General features: G+C 31.9%; 1 protein-coding gene across 13 annotated transcripts in view; it reads left to right on the top strand.

Moving 5' to 3' along the window:
• Positions 1–17734, top strand: part of LOC126812099 (rab11 family-interacting protein 4A) — an 82362-nt gene extending 64628 nt beyond the window's left edge. For 3 of the 13 annotated variants that reach the window (XM_050538335.2, XM_050538344.2, XM_050538345.2), the window contains 15 exons: positions 2783–2967; positions 3195–3278; positions 3460–3528; positions 4622–4651; positions 5224–5259; positions 5551–5668; positions 5936–6039; positions 6619–6709; positions 7036–7085; positions 7490–7559; positions 7994–8131; positions 8552–8689; positions 9858–9890; positions 10996–11136; positions 11578–17734. In XM_050538335.2, coding sequence (XP_050394292.1) covers positions 2783–2967; positions 3195–3278; positions 3460–3528; positions 4622–4651; positions 5224–5259; positions 5551–5668; positions 5936–6039; positions 6619–6709; positions 7036–7085; positions 7490–7559; positions 7994–8131; positions 8552–8689; positions 9858–9890; positions 10996–11136; positions 11578–11694 — 1404 coding nt within the window. In that variant the 3' untranslated portion in view covers positions 11695–17734. Of the gene's footprint in view, positions 1–2241; positions 2434–2782; positions 2968–3194; positions 3279–3459; positions 3529–4621; positions 4652–5223; positions 5260–5550; positions 5669–5935; positions 6040–6618; positions 6710–7035; positions 7086–7489; positions 7560–7993; positions 8132–8551; positions 8690–9857; positions 9891–10995; positions 11137–11577 lie in introns of those variants that run through there. The other 10 variants (XR_008785938.1, XM_050538337.2, XM_050538343.2 and 7 more) reach the window with 9 other exon arrangements.
• The last annotated feature ends 567 nt before the right edge of the window (positions 17735–18301 follow it).

Below are 18301 nucleotides of genomic sequence, written 5' to 3'. Positions count from 1 at the left end.
AAATTGTACAAACTACATGTACCCTCCACCATGTTGTGTCAATACATGACTGTGTATTCGGGTCACTTATGTTTAAAAAAAGATTAGTTTTCATGTTAAAAGCGACTGGTACTACTGAAATTGGATTTTTTGCCGTCTTCAGGCAATGTTCATGCAAATGTATTGTTGGGGCTGTTCAAAACATCTTGTCTAAAACATTAGAAAATAAAGTCACCATAAAAACATACCATTTCCGTTCGTAATTTTGACTGTACCATCAAAAAACAAGAACCAATTTCAGTAAGCATGAACTGATTGGTCCTGAATATTATATTTTTGGATGATATGAATATTGCATGGTTATCATAAAAGGGGTTATTTGCACAAATTTCAAATATTTCAAATATTCAGAAATTTTTATTGTTGGTAGAAAGTTAGTAGGTCACATCTCTATGTAAATGAAAGTATTGTATGATCTACAAAACGGGACCATATTTTTGACAAGTCAGATTAAATTACCTGTACATAAATCGTGTAGGCTAGAAAGTTTAAATTTCTATAGGAGCTACAGTGGTTCAGTGAGTAGGATGTTGGCCTGCTAATCTAGAGGTTAAACCTAAATTTTATTGACTTCTTTTCTGGAAATATTAGGCAAGGCACATTAAATGATTGCAAAAATTAAAACTCAAAAACGGTTTAGGAAGCGGGTAGGGTTCACTAAATGAAGCAGTTTGCATAACATAAAAATAAAACTGTTTGCATTATTTATCAGTTTTGATATATAATACATTGCTTAGATGTTTAAAACAGATACATCTACATTGAATTAAATATAAAATATGCAAATATTCTGTAACCTCAATAAATTTCATAAAAAACTTTGCCTCTAGCAGGAAATAAAATATTAAAAAGTTAATATATAAAACTGTAATAAAAATGATGATGACTAATTTACCTTTGGAGATCCGTCTCTTGTAATAAAAATAAAATGTATGAAACCTTTAGCCCCATGGTTATGTTATTATGACATGTATGTGATGTATCATCGACATTCATCGTAATTACAACTAAAAATACCCCAAAGATAGTATTTAGTATTTGGCCCTGTAATGAAAGAAAGGGGGGGTTTAGATTCCCTGGTTCTACGTGACAATGAGTGGGGTCATCTGTCCATATTTGTGGGTTTTCTCTGATTCCCCCGGTTTCCTTCCACCCCTATTGAAATAAAATTGAACCATATGTTAGTCCCAAAATGACCTAGTTTGTTGATGTTAAACCCCATTTCTCCCTCTCTCTCTCGCGCTATAAAAAGAAACTGTTGCTAATTTGTTAATTTAAAAATAAATATTTATTTTATTGTAATTCTTTAAGCACTCTTGTGGAAATAAAAATGAATGATAATAATTTGATTTAGAACATTACGAATCTAATCACTGGTCATCAATAATCATAAAAATGAAGGATACAGACATTTTGTATCAAAAATAGATCATTAATTAATACTGGTATGTATATATATGTACGACCACACCCAGAATATTATGTAGTGCTGTAATATGATGAATTGAGAATTTTCACTGGTGTTTGGTTGGTGTTCGAGGGTAATAATGCTAGTTCGAAGATTTCTTACTGTGAGAATTCTATCTGTGATATTTAATATGGGTGTTTTTGGGGGGCCTGAAGAAAAAATTGCGAGGTGTGCTCTAAAGATATATTGCCATTTGTCTGTTGGGAGACTATCCTGTAGAATTCTTACTGTGATATTTAATAGATTTAGTGTGAATGTTTTTTTCTAAGTCCAAAGAAAGAATTGTGAATACATCTATAACGAAAACCTTAATTTTATAATCTGATTAGAGAAATAACTGTTAATTAGAATTAAGACAATTAGATAAAAATCAGTTTAATCCTAGACCGAATTAGCAATAAAAACACTTTAAAAACTGTACTTGTGACACCTTTTTAAAAGGGTTAGGCCAAAACACATTAATTTTCAATTGAAGTAAAATACATGGGGAAAAAAAGGAAGAATTGTAAGCTTAAAACAATTTCAAAAATTAAAAAATACTTGGGGTGAAAATAGAGAAGAATTCATTTTTAGGAAGAAAAAAAAAAAGAAAGATAATTTGTCAAGCTCCTTGGATTAATGCTCTATAATGCCACCCATTGTATTGATAAACCTATTAATTAATGAGCTTGGCCTAATGTTAATTAACAGCAGGTAATATTATATATTGTTATATAATAGGTGTGGTATATGTACAATAGACTATTGTATTTACCTGACAAGGTAGTCATGTATATAACTAAGGTAGCCAGTCTTGATGTGGGTATTGTAAGTGGTAACACACACACTCAAACAGTGGAGAAATACAAAATATTGGATAAATCGAAATTATGGAAAATACGGATTCAATTTGGGATGATACTGATGCTGTTATGAATTATTTTATGGTAGGATTTGTATGGAACTAGGAATTTTTATGGAACTATGATTTGTTCAACTAACAATATAATACATCCTATATGAAAGGTGCACAACTTGAAAGAACTACGGACTCGAGTCATGGTGAGGGAGCATGGCTTCACTTGTCTTGCATAATGAATTGCAGAGTCAGTTGATGAACTGGGGAATTGGGGTTTGAAGACTTGGGACTATGTACTATAGTTTGCAACTTGGGATGGCTTGGATCTTGACTCTAGGTCCTGCACACTTGCCTTACACTGAATGGAGATATATTCCATTTGTGGTGTCAATAATATTAAAAAAACTAGAAATGTATATTTATATTTCTCTTTTCAGTCATACAAACAAGATAGTAGCAATTCTACTTACGCAGAATATGACATCACAGATTTACCCTTAAACAGTAGTGAATATACCAATGGTGATAATAGTTGGAAAGGTAGACAACTCTTTCCACCCCACTCCGATGATGAAGCAGACAGTGCATTAAGTTATAAATCATCAGAATTAAATGAAAACAGGTAGGATTTTTACTGAAAATGAAATTATCTTTTCTGAACCAACCTAGCTGATGTAGATGGGATCACACTTTATGGGGTTCTTTTTTGGTCCCATCTGAATGACTAGGTGTTTTGGGTTTTTTTTTCGCAAGCCATCTATTGTTAACAACTTTAAAATAGTTAGGCTGCACATGTGTATAGACAACTGTTACAAATTTATTTTATAATTTTTTTATCTTCATTTTCAGTCGGCATGAGATAACTGATGAAGAGAATTTTGAAGATTTTGGTGAAATCGAATCTGAAGCAGATGTCTCCGATCAAGGTCACCTGTAAGTATTTAAAATTGAGTTATTTCCCTTAGTATATAAAAAAAATTAAATCAATTTACAAAATGAATTAAACAAGCTCCTAGCATGATTACAATTACAATTCCGACAATTTTAAGCAAATGATAAAAGTAAAAATAGATTTTTTTATAGTATATATAATGTGGAGTTACCTCCCTTTCAGTACCCCAGCAACAGCTCGTAAACATATAAATCATCGTAAAGGAGATTTCCGTCAACATAAGAGAACGTGGTAGTTAATAATATATCATAAAGCATGTTACTATATATAGACTCTAGTGTGGAATATCAGCGTTTATAAATCCCTTTGAAACTGAAACTGAAAACCACTATCAATATTGGAAATTATAGATTACACATTTTCGAATCTAAAGATTTTGAAATGTGAAACTAACTATATTTTTGAACTGGAACTGAAAACCACTATATTAATATTGGAAATTATTAATTACACATTTTCGAATCTTAAGATTTTACAATCTGAAACTATCTGTATTTTTGAAAGGGTTTTATGAATGTTAAAAATCTGCTGTGAAGTGATGCTTTCTAGCTAAACAACTATAACTAGTCATTCATCTTGTTTTGAACCAGTATTTGCTTTCGTAGTTCTTTTCTTTCGTAGTATAGATATGCTTAGCTTTGTCTCTCTGAATATAGATGTTAGTTTTTAGTTTTCTATCTGTTCTTATGCTCAGCTTTGATGTTTCTTACTTTCGATGTAAATGTGCCTTCTTTATCTGCTTTTTAAAATTTCATATTATCTGAAACAATTATTTATTGAGATATGGAACAATCTTCCAATCCACCTGAAAAAATACACCTTTTTATCGACATTCAAATCCTCATTGAAGACATTTTTAAGATGTTATATTTAGTGGTGCCTAAATTGAATCACTATAGGGTTTTGAACATACTCTTTGTATGAAATAGCTTTATAAATGACACTATTTTTATTATTATTATTCATACCATCATTACATACCATCAGGACTCATTGGTGAACATTTTCCATCATACAATTTGCATGTGTGTGTCATCCATAGGTTTGGGGATTCATTATCCAGTCATATCATATTTTTCATTATTAGTAATTTACTATCTAATATTTAATTATAAACTGATAAAAAATTTACTAAAAAAAATTTGAAATAGATTTCTTAAAAAAACACACAAAAAACTAATACAATTAAAAAAAAAAGTGAGTTATAACTTTTAAAAAACTTTTTTAATTAAGCCTGTAGATAACATAATAATTAAAAAACGTGTATTATTATTTTTAATAAACTATTCTAATAATTAATCCAGAATTTATTTTTAATATTTAGCCTTCAGCATCGTCGTTTATCATTGGATCTGTAAGCAATGGTTTTTTTGAATAAAACCCATGGTGTAGGGATGAATCACAAATTATTTGATCCAATATTACACCATTTTAGTTAGAATATAAAAACCATGGTGTAGGCAAAAATCACAAATTATTTGATCCAATATTACACCATTTTAGTTAGAATATAAAACCATGGTGTAGGCAAGATTCACAAATTATCTCATCCAATATTGCAACATTTTAGTTTAAATATTCCTTAATTTAAGTTTAACATTTTGTTAACTGGTTCAGGGAATTACCTAAAGAATTATGAAAGAATATAAATATTTTCCCCCATTTTTATTTTAGTTTAATGTTGTGATATTATTTAGAGCATGAAATTGACATGTGTATTCTAATTGTATGAAACCAGTTACTGAAAATCTTAGGAATTTTATAAATAATATAAATTTATGCATGAAAAAAGGATTAACTGGTGCAATATAAAATCAATAAGTGTTCTGTTTTTTTTGTGGAATAATTTAAGGCACAGTGGTGTTCTATTAATGGTGTCTTTTCTGTCTATTTCTGCTAATCTCTCTTCTTTCTGCTTACTTACAGTCCTAACAGACGTCTTACGTCGGCCGCTTATGCCAGGTAATTAAGTGATTTTATTTAGCTTTGGTCCTGGGAAAATAACTCTGCAATTTTATTTCCATCAATAATTTTTTATTTTAAGCCTTGAGAAATTTTTAACTGTTCTGTATTTTTATGAACAAGATAAAGAATTTTTTTTTTTTAATTAAACAATATTTTATTCAAAAATTAAGGAACAGGCGTGGCCTATCTGACCTCGTAAAATAACGATATCATCACTTATTGTAAAGCCTTTGATGATTGAAATGTCTTGTCAACTTGTGTTTGAAATATTTCTTGTTCTTTCTTCAGCCAATTACAGAGAAGTGCGGTTGGATCCCCCAGCAGTACCAGAAGTAATAGTTTTGGTTCGGCAGATAAAGTTATTATCGAGAATATTGATGGCAACTTTCAGGAACTTAATGATAGGGTAAGTGTTTCTAGATCTGTATGAATTATTGACGGTATATATATATATATAATTTTGACCAGAATATTACTTGTTTTGTTTTTAGATTATTGAGAAAGATAAATATAATCTTCATTAAGATACCAATAATAAACACCAGTGATTATTTTCCATATGAAATGTGTTTTTATAAAAGCTGCTCAAGGGTTATGACAATCTGTGTAATGTTATAAAATTTATTTATATGTTTATAAAGATTAATATAAAGATTGTTTTTTATATTAACAGGTTAAGTTTATGGAAAGAGAGATAACATCATTACGTGATAACCAGAATCAAACAGATACAAAACATATCAGATTAAAAGATGAAAATACAATACTTATACAGAAGTAAGTTCTTTAAATTTATTTTTGGTCTGGAATGTACATTTGGATTTTCTGGCCCTATTTCTCCGTGGTGTAGGATGCAGGACCTTGCAAATGGGATGAAAAAATGTATATAATCGGCCAGGGGAGTTATTGTAGTTGATGATAAATATTGTGTAATATATTATATCTTACAAGAAAATATCTTATCTGTTTATTTATTTGATAAGATGGAGATAACTAAATAAACATGTCTATAAAACTAGAAAAACATTCAGATAGAAAAAAAACTCATACACAGATATTTGGTATTATTTTTACACCAGTCATACATGTAGAGTAATGAGATTGGAGTTCTATGATATTCATACTGCAAAACGTATAGTCATATAGATGGGACCAGAAAACAAGATCGCTTGTACACATTGGCAGGCACATAAAAGAATCCTTTGCATTTGAAATTTGTAGGCTGTAAGATTTCCTTTGTGGCATGTTGTATATCCGTCTTCATTAGCCTAGTTGGAGCAGAACTGTTGGATGTTAAACCCCATTTTCATTTTAATTTCCCTTTTTCTGATTTTACTAATAAAAAATATATTTCAGGGTCCACAGTTTAGAAGAACATATCCACGAAATGGAGACGGTAGCAGAACAAAGATTAAGGGAGGAGCGAACCAAACACCAAGAATATGTGGTACGATAATATTTCAGTTCACTTTGACATGACCCAATGTAGTTAGGGTTGGGTGGGGAGTGCCCTGTGGTATATTCACAATCCATTAATATGCAATACACCCAATAAAATACTATTTTTGATGATTAGATATTCTAAACAAAATATGCGCGCTGTATCATTAGGTCTGTCACTGAGTCAATTGGCATGGTTTCAAATCCCCGGTTGTACATGACAAGGAGTAGGATCGCCTATCCAACCACGTGGGTTTACTCTGGGTTTGTGTCATGGACGCCATCTCTCTCTCTAAACAAAATATAAATTATTTTATTTTTTATTTTTTTTAGACAAAACATGAAAGAGAAAAAACAGCTGAAGATGATTTAATTGCCCAAAAGTAAGTAAATGATATTGTTATTTTAGGCATTGGCATACATAAGTGATATTTAACAGGAGTTGGGTGGCTGATCATAAGGGTTGTCATTGAGTCAAATGGTGTGGTTTGGATTCCAAGCTTGTATGCGGCAAGGAGTAAGGTTGCCTGTCCAACCTTGTGGGTTTTCGCTGGGTCCTCTGGTTTCCTCCATTTTGCTAAAGAGCCGGACACGCAAGAGAAATATTGAAATAAAATCCAGCCATATGTTAATCCTGAAATGACCTAGTTAAACCCCTTTTCTCTCTCTCTAACCTCCAGACTATTATGGCTGTCTGGGTCTCTAACCTGATAGAATTTCTGATTCAGGAAACTCCACAAAAAATTATTTTAAATACTCAATAAAATATTTATGATTCTTTTTTCAGATTAAAAGAATATGAAACATTAACAGATGAAATAACAAGATTAAAGTCATTATTAGCTAAAGTTAAAGAGGTAAGTCCATCAGGTCATTTCTATATCATTTCTTAACTTCATCGACTAAACCACCAGATTATAATATCGATAGGTCCAGTGTCAGTAAAAACATGCCTTTTCCATGGACAATCTTTATCTATTTCATCAAATATCAGATCCCATGCTGGGTTCACCAGATTATTTCTATATAATTTCTTTACTTCATTTACCAAACCAGATTACAAACTGCATTCGACTCCATGTGTCGAATGATCCCATGTCAGTTTAAATTTCCCTGTGGCAAAATCTTTATCTTTTTCATCAAATAACATATCGAATTCTAGTGAAAACAAGATTCCCATTGAAATAACCTTTCTCTATTGCATGAAATATTAGATCTAATATTGCTGATAAAAAATAATTCCTTTATCCATATTAATTTGATTATTCTTACGCACTATTTGCTTTTGTAGGAGAAGATGTTATTACAAGAGAAATATATTGAAAAACAAGAATTATGTACGATGATTCAAGATGACAACGATAAATTAAGAATTGAATTACAAAATCAGGAAGAGTCATTTAAAAAGGAACGACACTCAACTGGACAAGTAAGTAATATAGAATGTTCTAAAATATTAAATTCTGAATACAGTAAATAAATTGGGAACAACTCTCAGAATGAGAAAAAGTTGACACCTATCCCCTTCTTTAAAAGAACAAATATATATTGATGTATAGTTATTTTTATTTATTTGGGTTTTTTATTTGTTAACTTTGCTGTCCGGTTAATGACCCTTCTGCACTTTGACCTCCCACAACAGTTTCGAAAACTGCTTTCACTTTTGTGTGTTCGGCACCATAGACGATCGCAGACTGGTCATAGAGGTTTTTAGTCCTGCACATACAAAATTTTAACACAATTCCTTGTTGAATCCAACACTGAATAATACGGCAGTAGTTTCAGGCTTATTGTTCCTTATATCTTTGAAGATATTTTTTTTAAATTGAACTCTTGTTTATTTTTTTAGTTGTTAGATGAATTAGGCAAAGAATTAGAAGAATTACGACGATTTAAAATTGAGGCTGAATTAACGCAGGGTAATAATATGTCGGAATTACCAGCCAGATATCAAGAATTACAAGCAGAAGTTAAACATTTAAAAGAGGTAGGGATCACAGTTATTTGTCTTCAAACCCTTGAAATATTCAGAATTCTCAGCCACTGAAATGAGATTTACTTTTCTGCACCAACTGGGGTAATGAAGATAAGCATATGTGAGAAATTTTGCCAGGACAGCAGCACTGTGAACTTCGAATTTCCACTATCAAGGGTTCTGTTACATGTATGGGGAACTACATATTGTCCTCTGTTGTCACTGACAAAGGGGTACCACACTGGAAAATCCCCTAGGTTAACGAGCCAACATCTTACTCACCAAGTCGCTGCAGCTCTCTCCAGGATATGAATAAGGGAGTGGATTTAATATATAGAAATGTATGATTAACAATTCACCAACAAAAACACAATATGGTTAACAACTTTTCTGTTATTTAATAACAATATACAGGCCACGTTTTCAAGTTTAACCTGTATGTTTTACGAAACGTCATGATTAAATAACAGAGAAATAGTTTATCCATGTGTTGAAATCAAATATATATTATTTTTACTCCCTTTTTATATTCCCAGTTAATTTTTATACATATAAAAAACTCTGCACTGTTCTGTTCAATCTAATTGTCTAACACTGGTAATTGGGTTTAATCAAGATTTACATAGTATAACACAATACAGATCTATGGATAACACATTCTATATTATATAGATATGTGTTGTTAATTGTACCTATATATTACACCTTGGCATTATTTCTTCATTTGTATAGTTGATAACGACCAGTGGATTCTTGTCGTGTGTATGTATAGTGATTGTACGACCAGTAAAATCTTGTCGAAACATCGTGTGTATATAATATAGTGATTGTACGACCAGTATATGATATAGTGATTGTTATCCATAGAACTGTGTTGTGTTATATTGTGTTCAATTGCTAAATGTCATTTCAAAGATTTACATAAATTTAAGGAAACTGTGAAATATACTTTAAATCTGCATTTTAAGCTATGGTAGACTAGAGGAGATGTCGTCATAACAGCCCTCGGCCTTAACGACCAAGAATGGTTTGGTCAAAACGGCCCCAATTTTGGTCATAACGGCCTAACATTATGACCAAAATGTTTGGCTGTTATGGTTTAGGTCCATAACCTAACTAGAGTAGGCTCCCATGACACTATATATAAAATGTGTAATTATTATTCTGTCCATTTTGTTAGTCACTATGGGATGAGTGGAAGGACATGTTAAAGGTAGATATCTATCGTCAATCTGTATCGACATATATTTTTGGTTGTTGTTTTATCTTCCTTTTTTTTTTTCCTTTTTTTTTTGTTGTCATGGAAATAACTACCTAGATATTGTCTTGATGTGTTCATTATTATTTTACTTGTATATGTTAGTCCTGTCTCATGGTATGTGCTTGAAATGCTCCCTCCTTGTAGAAAAAAAGTGACCTTTAACATGTTTCGATATCCCATGGTTGGCTAAGCAGTTTCACATCCAAATATTAACAATTTTATTTTTTTCCTACTTTCTTTTTTTTTTTTTGCATGATCTTTACTAACATGTTAAAGTTACTTTCCCACAAAAACACAAAAGCATTTTGGAGTGGTAATTTTGGTATATATGGAAAGTAGAAACATCCAATCTTACTAGATAAAAATCTAAGGGTTTCCCTAACCGGCAACCCGATGTCTGCTCGAGTGACGTCAAATATATGTTTGAATCTGTTTTTAGTCCAAATGTATCATCAAATCACCCAGTTTGTTCCCGGGACGGTATCTTTAACACTTGTATATTAATATCACTCCTTTATTCACAGGATATAGGGAATATTATTATTATTACTATTATTATAAATCACTTATATAGCGCATTATTTACTAAAGTGTTCCAGCTCTTCATTCATAAAATCAGAGAAAACTGATTGTTCATTGCCTGAGCACAAAAATAAAAGTACAAATTTTAGCTTTTGGCTAATGAAAAGCCTGTATTCCTAAAATATTTTAATTTGGCTTTTCTTGATGTTGTGTTACAATACAAACATTTATAATTGCGGACTCTCATCTTCACATTCCAAGTTATTAGTCTATGAATCTATCAATGAATAAGTTTTGCGTCAAAGGATATTGTGAGAATTTTGCCACTGCTGCTGATGGGCAGTCTTTGTTTTCATGGGGAATTATATTCTCATTATTTCACAACTAACATCTTATAACTAAAAATATTAATTGATAAATATTAATTTAATTTGCCTTAAAAACCTAAAAAAAAAATTACAACCCTTGATCATACTTATTGCACATTATCCTGATAAATGTGTGGAATCTTTATTTTGAACATTTTTGATTTCAGGAAAACCGTAATTTAAAAGATAATAATGAAGAAATGAACGCTCAGTTATTAAACCAATGTATGGAAGAAGGTCGATCGTTGTTAAAAGAGAGGGAAGGTGTCAGTATTGCAGAAGAATTAGAAGACTTGTCAAAAGATGAGGTTAGTTATCTCCCTTGTTGTTGTCATGGGTTTCAGATTGGACGAAAGAGCTCACAATATTTCATTCCTTCGGTTGTATTTACTCAATACATCATTGGTACCACCATGTAAATGTGTCTAGACCTTGAGTTTCGCTATTTCCTCATACACATGGTTGCACAACAGGGGCTTTTTGAGGGGGGAGGGGGGGCTTAGTCCAAATGTGGCCTATATGCAGTTTCATTAGAAAATATTTCGATCTAGCTTCCCATCCCTTGATTAGTAGCTTAATAAACTTGGGAAAAGTGGTTTCGTTTTTTCTTACGTTTTTGTTTAGGTCTTGAGTTTAGCTTTTTCCCCATCCAGTTTCGAAAGAGAACATTGCAAATCATTTGTATTTAATGCTATCTTCATCTTAACCTAGGACAAATGATTTAATCTTGTTTTCTTAAATCTTTCCAGTTATTGGCAGCTTTACGAGAAGAACAGAATGATAACATTCGTCTAAAATCTTACGTTGACAGAATTCTCCTCACGATAATGGAGAAAAACCCGTCCTTACTCGAAGTGGCGCATTAATTTATCATAGACGCTTAATATTTATTATTACAAATCAAGAGTGCTGGATAATTGTGTGTTGAAGTTTATCAAGTGATTACATGTACTGATTAATTACTGAAAAAAATGTGATTTTACTGGATGAGTGTGTCTACTTTGAATCAAGACTAAATAGCACAATGACATTCCAATCTAGATTTTGATTTCAATATTGTGTTGCCACTTCTGTGTCGCCATCTTGGAAATGGGATGCTGGTACATACAGAAGACCAAAGTAATTCTGCACCGTCCATGATCGAAACCGACACGCAACAAAGAAGTAATTCACATATCTTGAATAAAAAAAAACATTGCAACATTATAAATATCAACCAATCGGATTTACTGTACTATAATGGATATGTGATATTAAGGTTGTGTATGACTGTGTGTGTGTGTGTGTGTGCATTGCATGTGCATGTGAGTTTGATTATGATAACAAATATATATATATATTATCATTTATGTGTTTTATATGAAGATGTAGAAATAAGTGATATGGAACATTTTTTAACACCCCCCCTTTATTGTAAAATGAACTCATTCAAAATATTCATGAATACTTTATATTGGTTTAAATTTTGAATTTAGGAAGAGTTCACTGTGCAATGGGTTATTGTCTCTTATTTCTACCCTTGATATAAAAGTAGTATATAACTAGCTTTGTAACTAGTGCTATAAATGTTGTCCTTTATTAAAAATGTATCATGAAAATATATGAATTTCTAAGAAACAAAAATACTCAAAATGTCTATTTAATCAGCACCATGTCAATCAACTTTCTACTAATGAAAGGTCGTTCTTGTATTCCTACGTTCTCGTAAACACTTGGTTAATTATTCGCCATGAATTGGAGACTGGCAATTTGAACAGGACTTGGTACTTAAGTCAGTGACTAGGATTCTAGATCCTCTGACTTGGTACTGAAGTCAGTGACTAGGATGCCAGATCCTCTGACTTGGTACTGAAGTCAGTGATTTGGGATTTAACTTGGATTCTAGATCCTCTGACTGGGTACCAAAGTCAGTGACTTGGACTCCAGATCCTCTGACTTGTTCCAACCTCTGATAATTTCCAAAAAACACTAGAGAAAAATGGGTACAAGAATGTTGAATTGGTGTCATGCATGATATTACCCTGTCTCCGATCTAAATTTATGTACATTTGTAAGGGCTCTGTGATAATTTATTTGTAAATATTAAATAAAATATTCAAAAAACAATAATGTAAAATGTTTTGTTTGATTTTAATCAGAGAAAAAAAGGATTTTAAGAATTTGTACATTTTTGATGTGATCTCATTTTTGATCTAGAATGAACAGCAAAATAATATGTGGGTTAGAATGATATCTGAGCCTTTTTTGGGAGTTATCTCCCCTTCAGTAGGCTACTTGGGCGACCTTCGGATGTAGACTGGTTGGGACTACAGTCTGAACTATTCCGACCGTGTTCTTATGGTATGGCTGGTCACGAGCACAGGTTGAACTATAGTGCGACAATCCGTGCAACCGAAAGTCGCCCTGACTGCTGTGGCAATTCCATTCTTGGAGACCCATCACCTGGGTACCTGCTAGTGTGACGGCAAAGATTTAGTATTTCAGTGAGTTGCTACGTCACTGCCAGAGTAACCATTTTATGGAGTGTTGAGAATGTTGGATGCTTAAAAATCATGTTGTTTCAATATATTAATGTGCCAAGCATATCATTATTTATACTAGTTGAAATATTGGATCCGTGTGACGTATATTTCATTGCTAAGCTCGTGCAAGTGTCTGTATTTTAAGTTGTTTAATGATCTCGAGCTTAAGACATTGTGTAATATGTTGAAACAACAACACAGGACTGACGTCACTCATGTAATATATTACTAAATGTCTCGCTCTCGAACATTAAACCACACTTAATGAAGCAATTCCCTGAAGTGTCTAAGAATTGACTAAGATGTGTTAGAAGTAGACAAATCAGAAATCCTTTTCGAATATCAATGGCAAATCAGAAATATCTTTAAAATAATAATACTGTATTTCAAAAGGTATATTTGACTCTAAGATAATTAATATCAACATATATAAATGGATATCACTGAAATTAAAACAAATATCAACTAAGTATAATTATTTCACCTATATTATTATTATATAGCTATGTTGATATTAAAACACTTATATGGATATACTACTTCTGAATTTTAGTAATATTTGCTTGATAACGATATCTGTATGTGTATTGAAACGTAGCACGTCATTAAAATTCAGAAGTAGTATATCTATACAAGTGTTTTAATTTTGATATCAACATAGTCTTAAAATCAATATACCTTGTTGATATTATACTGAGGTGATTTTTAAATTGTTTTGGATCTGATATTGAAGATTAGTTGTCAAGTAATTTTGTATGATATTGAAACCTGACTTGTGAATAGGCCTACATTCAGCAAATATTATATTTATTCACTTGACATGAATGAGTTATTTTGATTTTGGGGAAAGCCACGATAGGAACTTGTGATTCTACATGTATGTGCGGCATTTGACACACAAAAACATAATATGAAACACAATTACTATTTTAATTAAATCGATGTTGTTTGAGGGTTCTCTTGAGGTATTCAGGCAAACGATGCTGGATATAATATACAACGTTGAGAGAACTACAACAAAGTATCGCTTTAATTAGAATAGGAACTTGTGATTCTACATGTATGAGCGTCATTTGACACACAAAAACATTAGGCCTATATGGAACATATTAATTAAAGCGACATTTCATTGAGGTTTCTCTCGACATTATCAGGCAAATGATGATGAATATAATATACAGAAGTTTTATATACAACGTTGAGAGAACTTCAACGAAGTGTCACTTTAATTTGAATAGTAATGTGTTCCATATTATCGTGGGTGAAGTGTCAAAATGGTGTATCACGGGAAATTAGTCAAATACACTTTTTTGCAATTAATATGCACATTTCTGTCTAAGCTGTGTATCTCTGCGCCAATTAGAACTGTTATGGATATCATGTGTCCAAATGTTGTATCTTGATTTGTGGAAATTTTGAAATGCAAAAGGTTCTATTTCTTAATCTTTAGAAATTCTTAGATACACTTTTGTGACACTCCACTAACGAAATGTTTTTGAGTTTAGTATGTTGATTGCTTCTTTGTTTTTCTTTTCGTCAACCACTTTAAAGGTTTTAGACAGAGATTTATGATGCTCTATTTTATATGGGTGGAATGTTCTCTATAATACGCTAACCTTGGGCTCTTGTTACAATATTGTTACTGTAACAAGAAGTCGCTGTAACAGATGGTTTCATTGACTAATTCCTCATGCTGTCCAGAATGCCGGTAATATAACAACTCTTCCAGACCCTAGTGTTGTACAGATAAATAAAACAAAATTTTGAACTATAAAAAACGAAACGAAATAGGATCTGTTTTTTTAATCAGGTTGTACCTGGGTAGCAAAAGAGCATATTAAAATACGACCATTTATATGGAATAAAATTACTGATTGTTATATATATATGGTGGGACATTTAAACATGAATTCCATTTTTGTTTTCAAACAATATCTATAACAAATGAGTAATTCAATTTTATTCCATTTAATTTGTCATTGTGTTTTTTTTTGTTTTATTTTGAATGAAATGAAATTGGGTTTAAACTGTTTAACGTCCTACTTTTCTTCACGGATTGTTTTTTTTGAATGAACAGGCTATTGAAATGAGATGAAATGGGGTTTAAGGTCTAACTTTTCTGGATTGAGCAGGTTATTGAAAATGAATAGGGGGGTTGGATGGCCGTATGGTTAGCACGTGCACGCTGTATCATAAGGCTTGTCATTGAGTCAACTGGGGTGGTTTCGAGTCCCTGGTTGTACGTGACAAGGAGTAGGGTCGCCTGTCCAACCTCATGGGTTTTTTCGGGTCCTCCTGTTTCCTCCCACTGCTAAAGACTCCTACGCGCAAGAGAATTATTGAAATAAAATTAAACCATGTTTGTCCCAAAATGACCTAGTTTGTGTTGAGTGGACGTTAAACCCCATTTCTCTCTCTCTCTTTCTGAAAGTGAATATCTTTTGTAAATTATTTGTATATTGTTGTAGAATATATAATATTTATCTGCTTTCGATGTTGTATTTTTTTATGTTTTTTTTTGTAAAATAGTGATTTTTTTTCAATTTAAATTATTGATGCAATGTTTTAAAATATTTGAGATTTTATTTTTCAAGAATAAAATTGAAAAAAAATCTCAGTAAAAAAGGACAAATTATTTTTATGAAAATATCGTATGTTTGTTGAAAAGTCTTTTGTGTTTCCAAGAAATTAAAAAAATGAATAATATATGCTCAAAATTGGAATGAATTTCTTAATTTTGTCCTAAAATATTCCATGAGAACTCCATTCCAGATTTGACGAAAGTCCATAACATTTGAACATTCCATCATTTTTATGCATCTTTATAAACTATAAGGAGTTATCTTTTCTTTGATCATCATCACAAATCAGTGAATTATGTAAGTCAGTTTTACTGATGAATGAAGATGATTATATGTTGTGAAGATTTGTTAAAAGAAACTTTGTGCCTATGTAAAAGATTTCACCGTCCGCTAAACATTATTATTTAAAAAAAATACTGTACAGAAAAGATTTTTATAAAGTGTTAAAATAATAATTTTTAAAATGAAATTTTTTGTACAAATAATTCTTATTTTAGATTATTTTAATATTGGTGTGTTTGTTTAGTTTATCTCAGAAATATTTGACCACATAATATTTGAACAGTAGAGAGTGTGGTTGGGAGGAGGGTGGGGAGAGATTATATTATGGATCAATTTAAAGCCGTATTAAAGTTACAATTTCATATTTTCTAAAAAAGTCAAAACATAATTATTTCTATGGCTTTTACTCAATAGGTTGTCAACTCACTATTATACGATCATAGGTGTCATTCTCACACTTAAAACTCATTTACACCGGAAATAATAACACAATTACCTCCCTTGTTTTCTATTCTCCACCATGGAGTAGCTATCTTCAAACGTTGGAATTTGAAGATGAAAATGATATTTTTGCCAATTTCTCAACTGGCAATAGTGAATTATAGGTTTAATAGGATTATTCTTTAACAAGGTAGGACTGTTTATAGATACCGTCTATTTTAAGGCTTTATTTTAATAAATTTTAAAAATATAACTTAAAAATATGAAATTGCAACTTTAATCATTAGTCTGGAAATATTTTTTTCCGTTCTTATCTTTTCCATTGTCAGTTGTTATATCAGCACACAAGTAACCTAGTATATTCCTGAAGCAATGGTTAATAAGCATTATCAGCTGATAATCTTTATAACCATTGCTTTGTGAACATGGTAAAACTGTGTGCTTACAGTAATTTAATAAAATATGGGGAAATATTTTAATTTAAAATTAGAATTAAAAATAAACTGGGGCGGATCCAGTTGTACATTGGGGAACAATTTTTTTCCCCAAACTCATGTTGCTAAACGAATTAAGTCTGATTAGGTTGGAAATCGTTATTTTGCTCCGAAACGGTTGGTAACTGGTGACTTGGTTGATTGCCCGTCGGTCCGCTCACCGAGGGCTGGGCTTCGCATTCCTAAGTTGGGGCAGGACGCCCCCCCCCCCCCTTTCTAAAAATTTTGCATCTGCCCCTGACAAATATACCATTTAAACGTAACACATTAATATAAACACAACAATTCTATGTAAAACTTTTACTGTATTTTTATTTTCAATCGGAGCTACATTTCTATGATAATCTCTTGTCGTTTTCAAGCACAATAGAACTCTTGTGTTGAATTTAATCTTGACAAATGTTAGCATTATTTATGCATTGAGTAAAAAAAAAGTTTGAATGGAGTGAATTAGATATTGTTTAAATCTCAATTAATGATAAACTTGTCCTGAATTGTGTACAAATTATCTTGTTAAACAACACGTTACATATATACATTATATATATATATGTAGTAGGAAATAAAAAACCTATTTATATACTAGTTTTATTGTTTACTTGTTTCTACTGCCCCATGTTCCTGAAGCAACGACTGTGAGTTTCACACCATCTGGACGTTGCTTGTTTACTTCACAATTCCCGAACTTATAGCTATGTTATCTACAGACACGTGAACAGTAGCACCCAATCAGAGGTTGTGATATTCACGACCTCCACGGAAACCTTGACATTGCACGAACCTTGAACTTTGCAACTCGATTATCACAGGTAGATATTTTAGCTTCAAAGTGCGAGACTTGGTATTTGCGTCGACCGAGGATATTATGTGAAGGCCTTGATAAGATGTACAGGCATATTAAGTTTTTCCAGGGCTCAAGTCTACTATTGTTATTGTTCATCATCATATGTGACCGTCTCCCACAAAAAGCAGGTGGGGCGGTTGGGTGGCCAAATGGTTAGCACGTGCGCGCTGTATCATAAGGTCTGTCATTGAGTCAACTGGCATTGTTTCGATTCCCCGGTTGTATGTGACAAGGAGTAGAGTCGCCTGTCCAACCTCGTGGGTTTTTTCTCCAGTTTCCTCCCACGTCATGTCCACGCTAGCGAGCCA

The sequence above is a fragment of the Patella vulgata genome, chromosome 2 (genome assembly GCF_932274485.2).
Source record: "Patella vulgata chromosome 2, xgPatVulg1.2, whole genome shotgun sequence".
NCBI classification, from domain to species: domain Eukaryota; kingdom Metazoa; phylum Mollusca; class Gastropoda; family Patellidae; genus Patella; species Patella vulgata.
The sequence above is the reverse complement of the archived record's forward strand: the minus strand, read 5'-3'. Positions and strand labels throughout refer to the sequence as shown.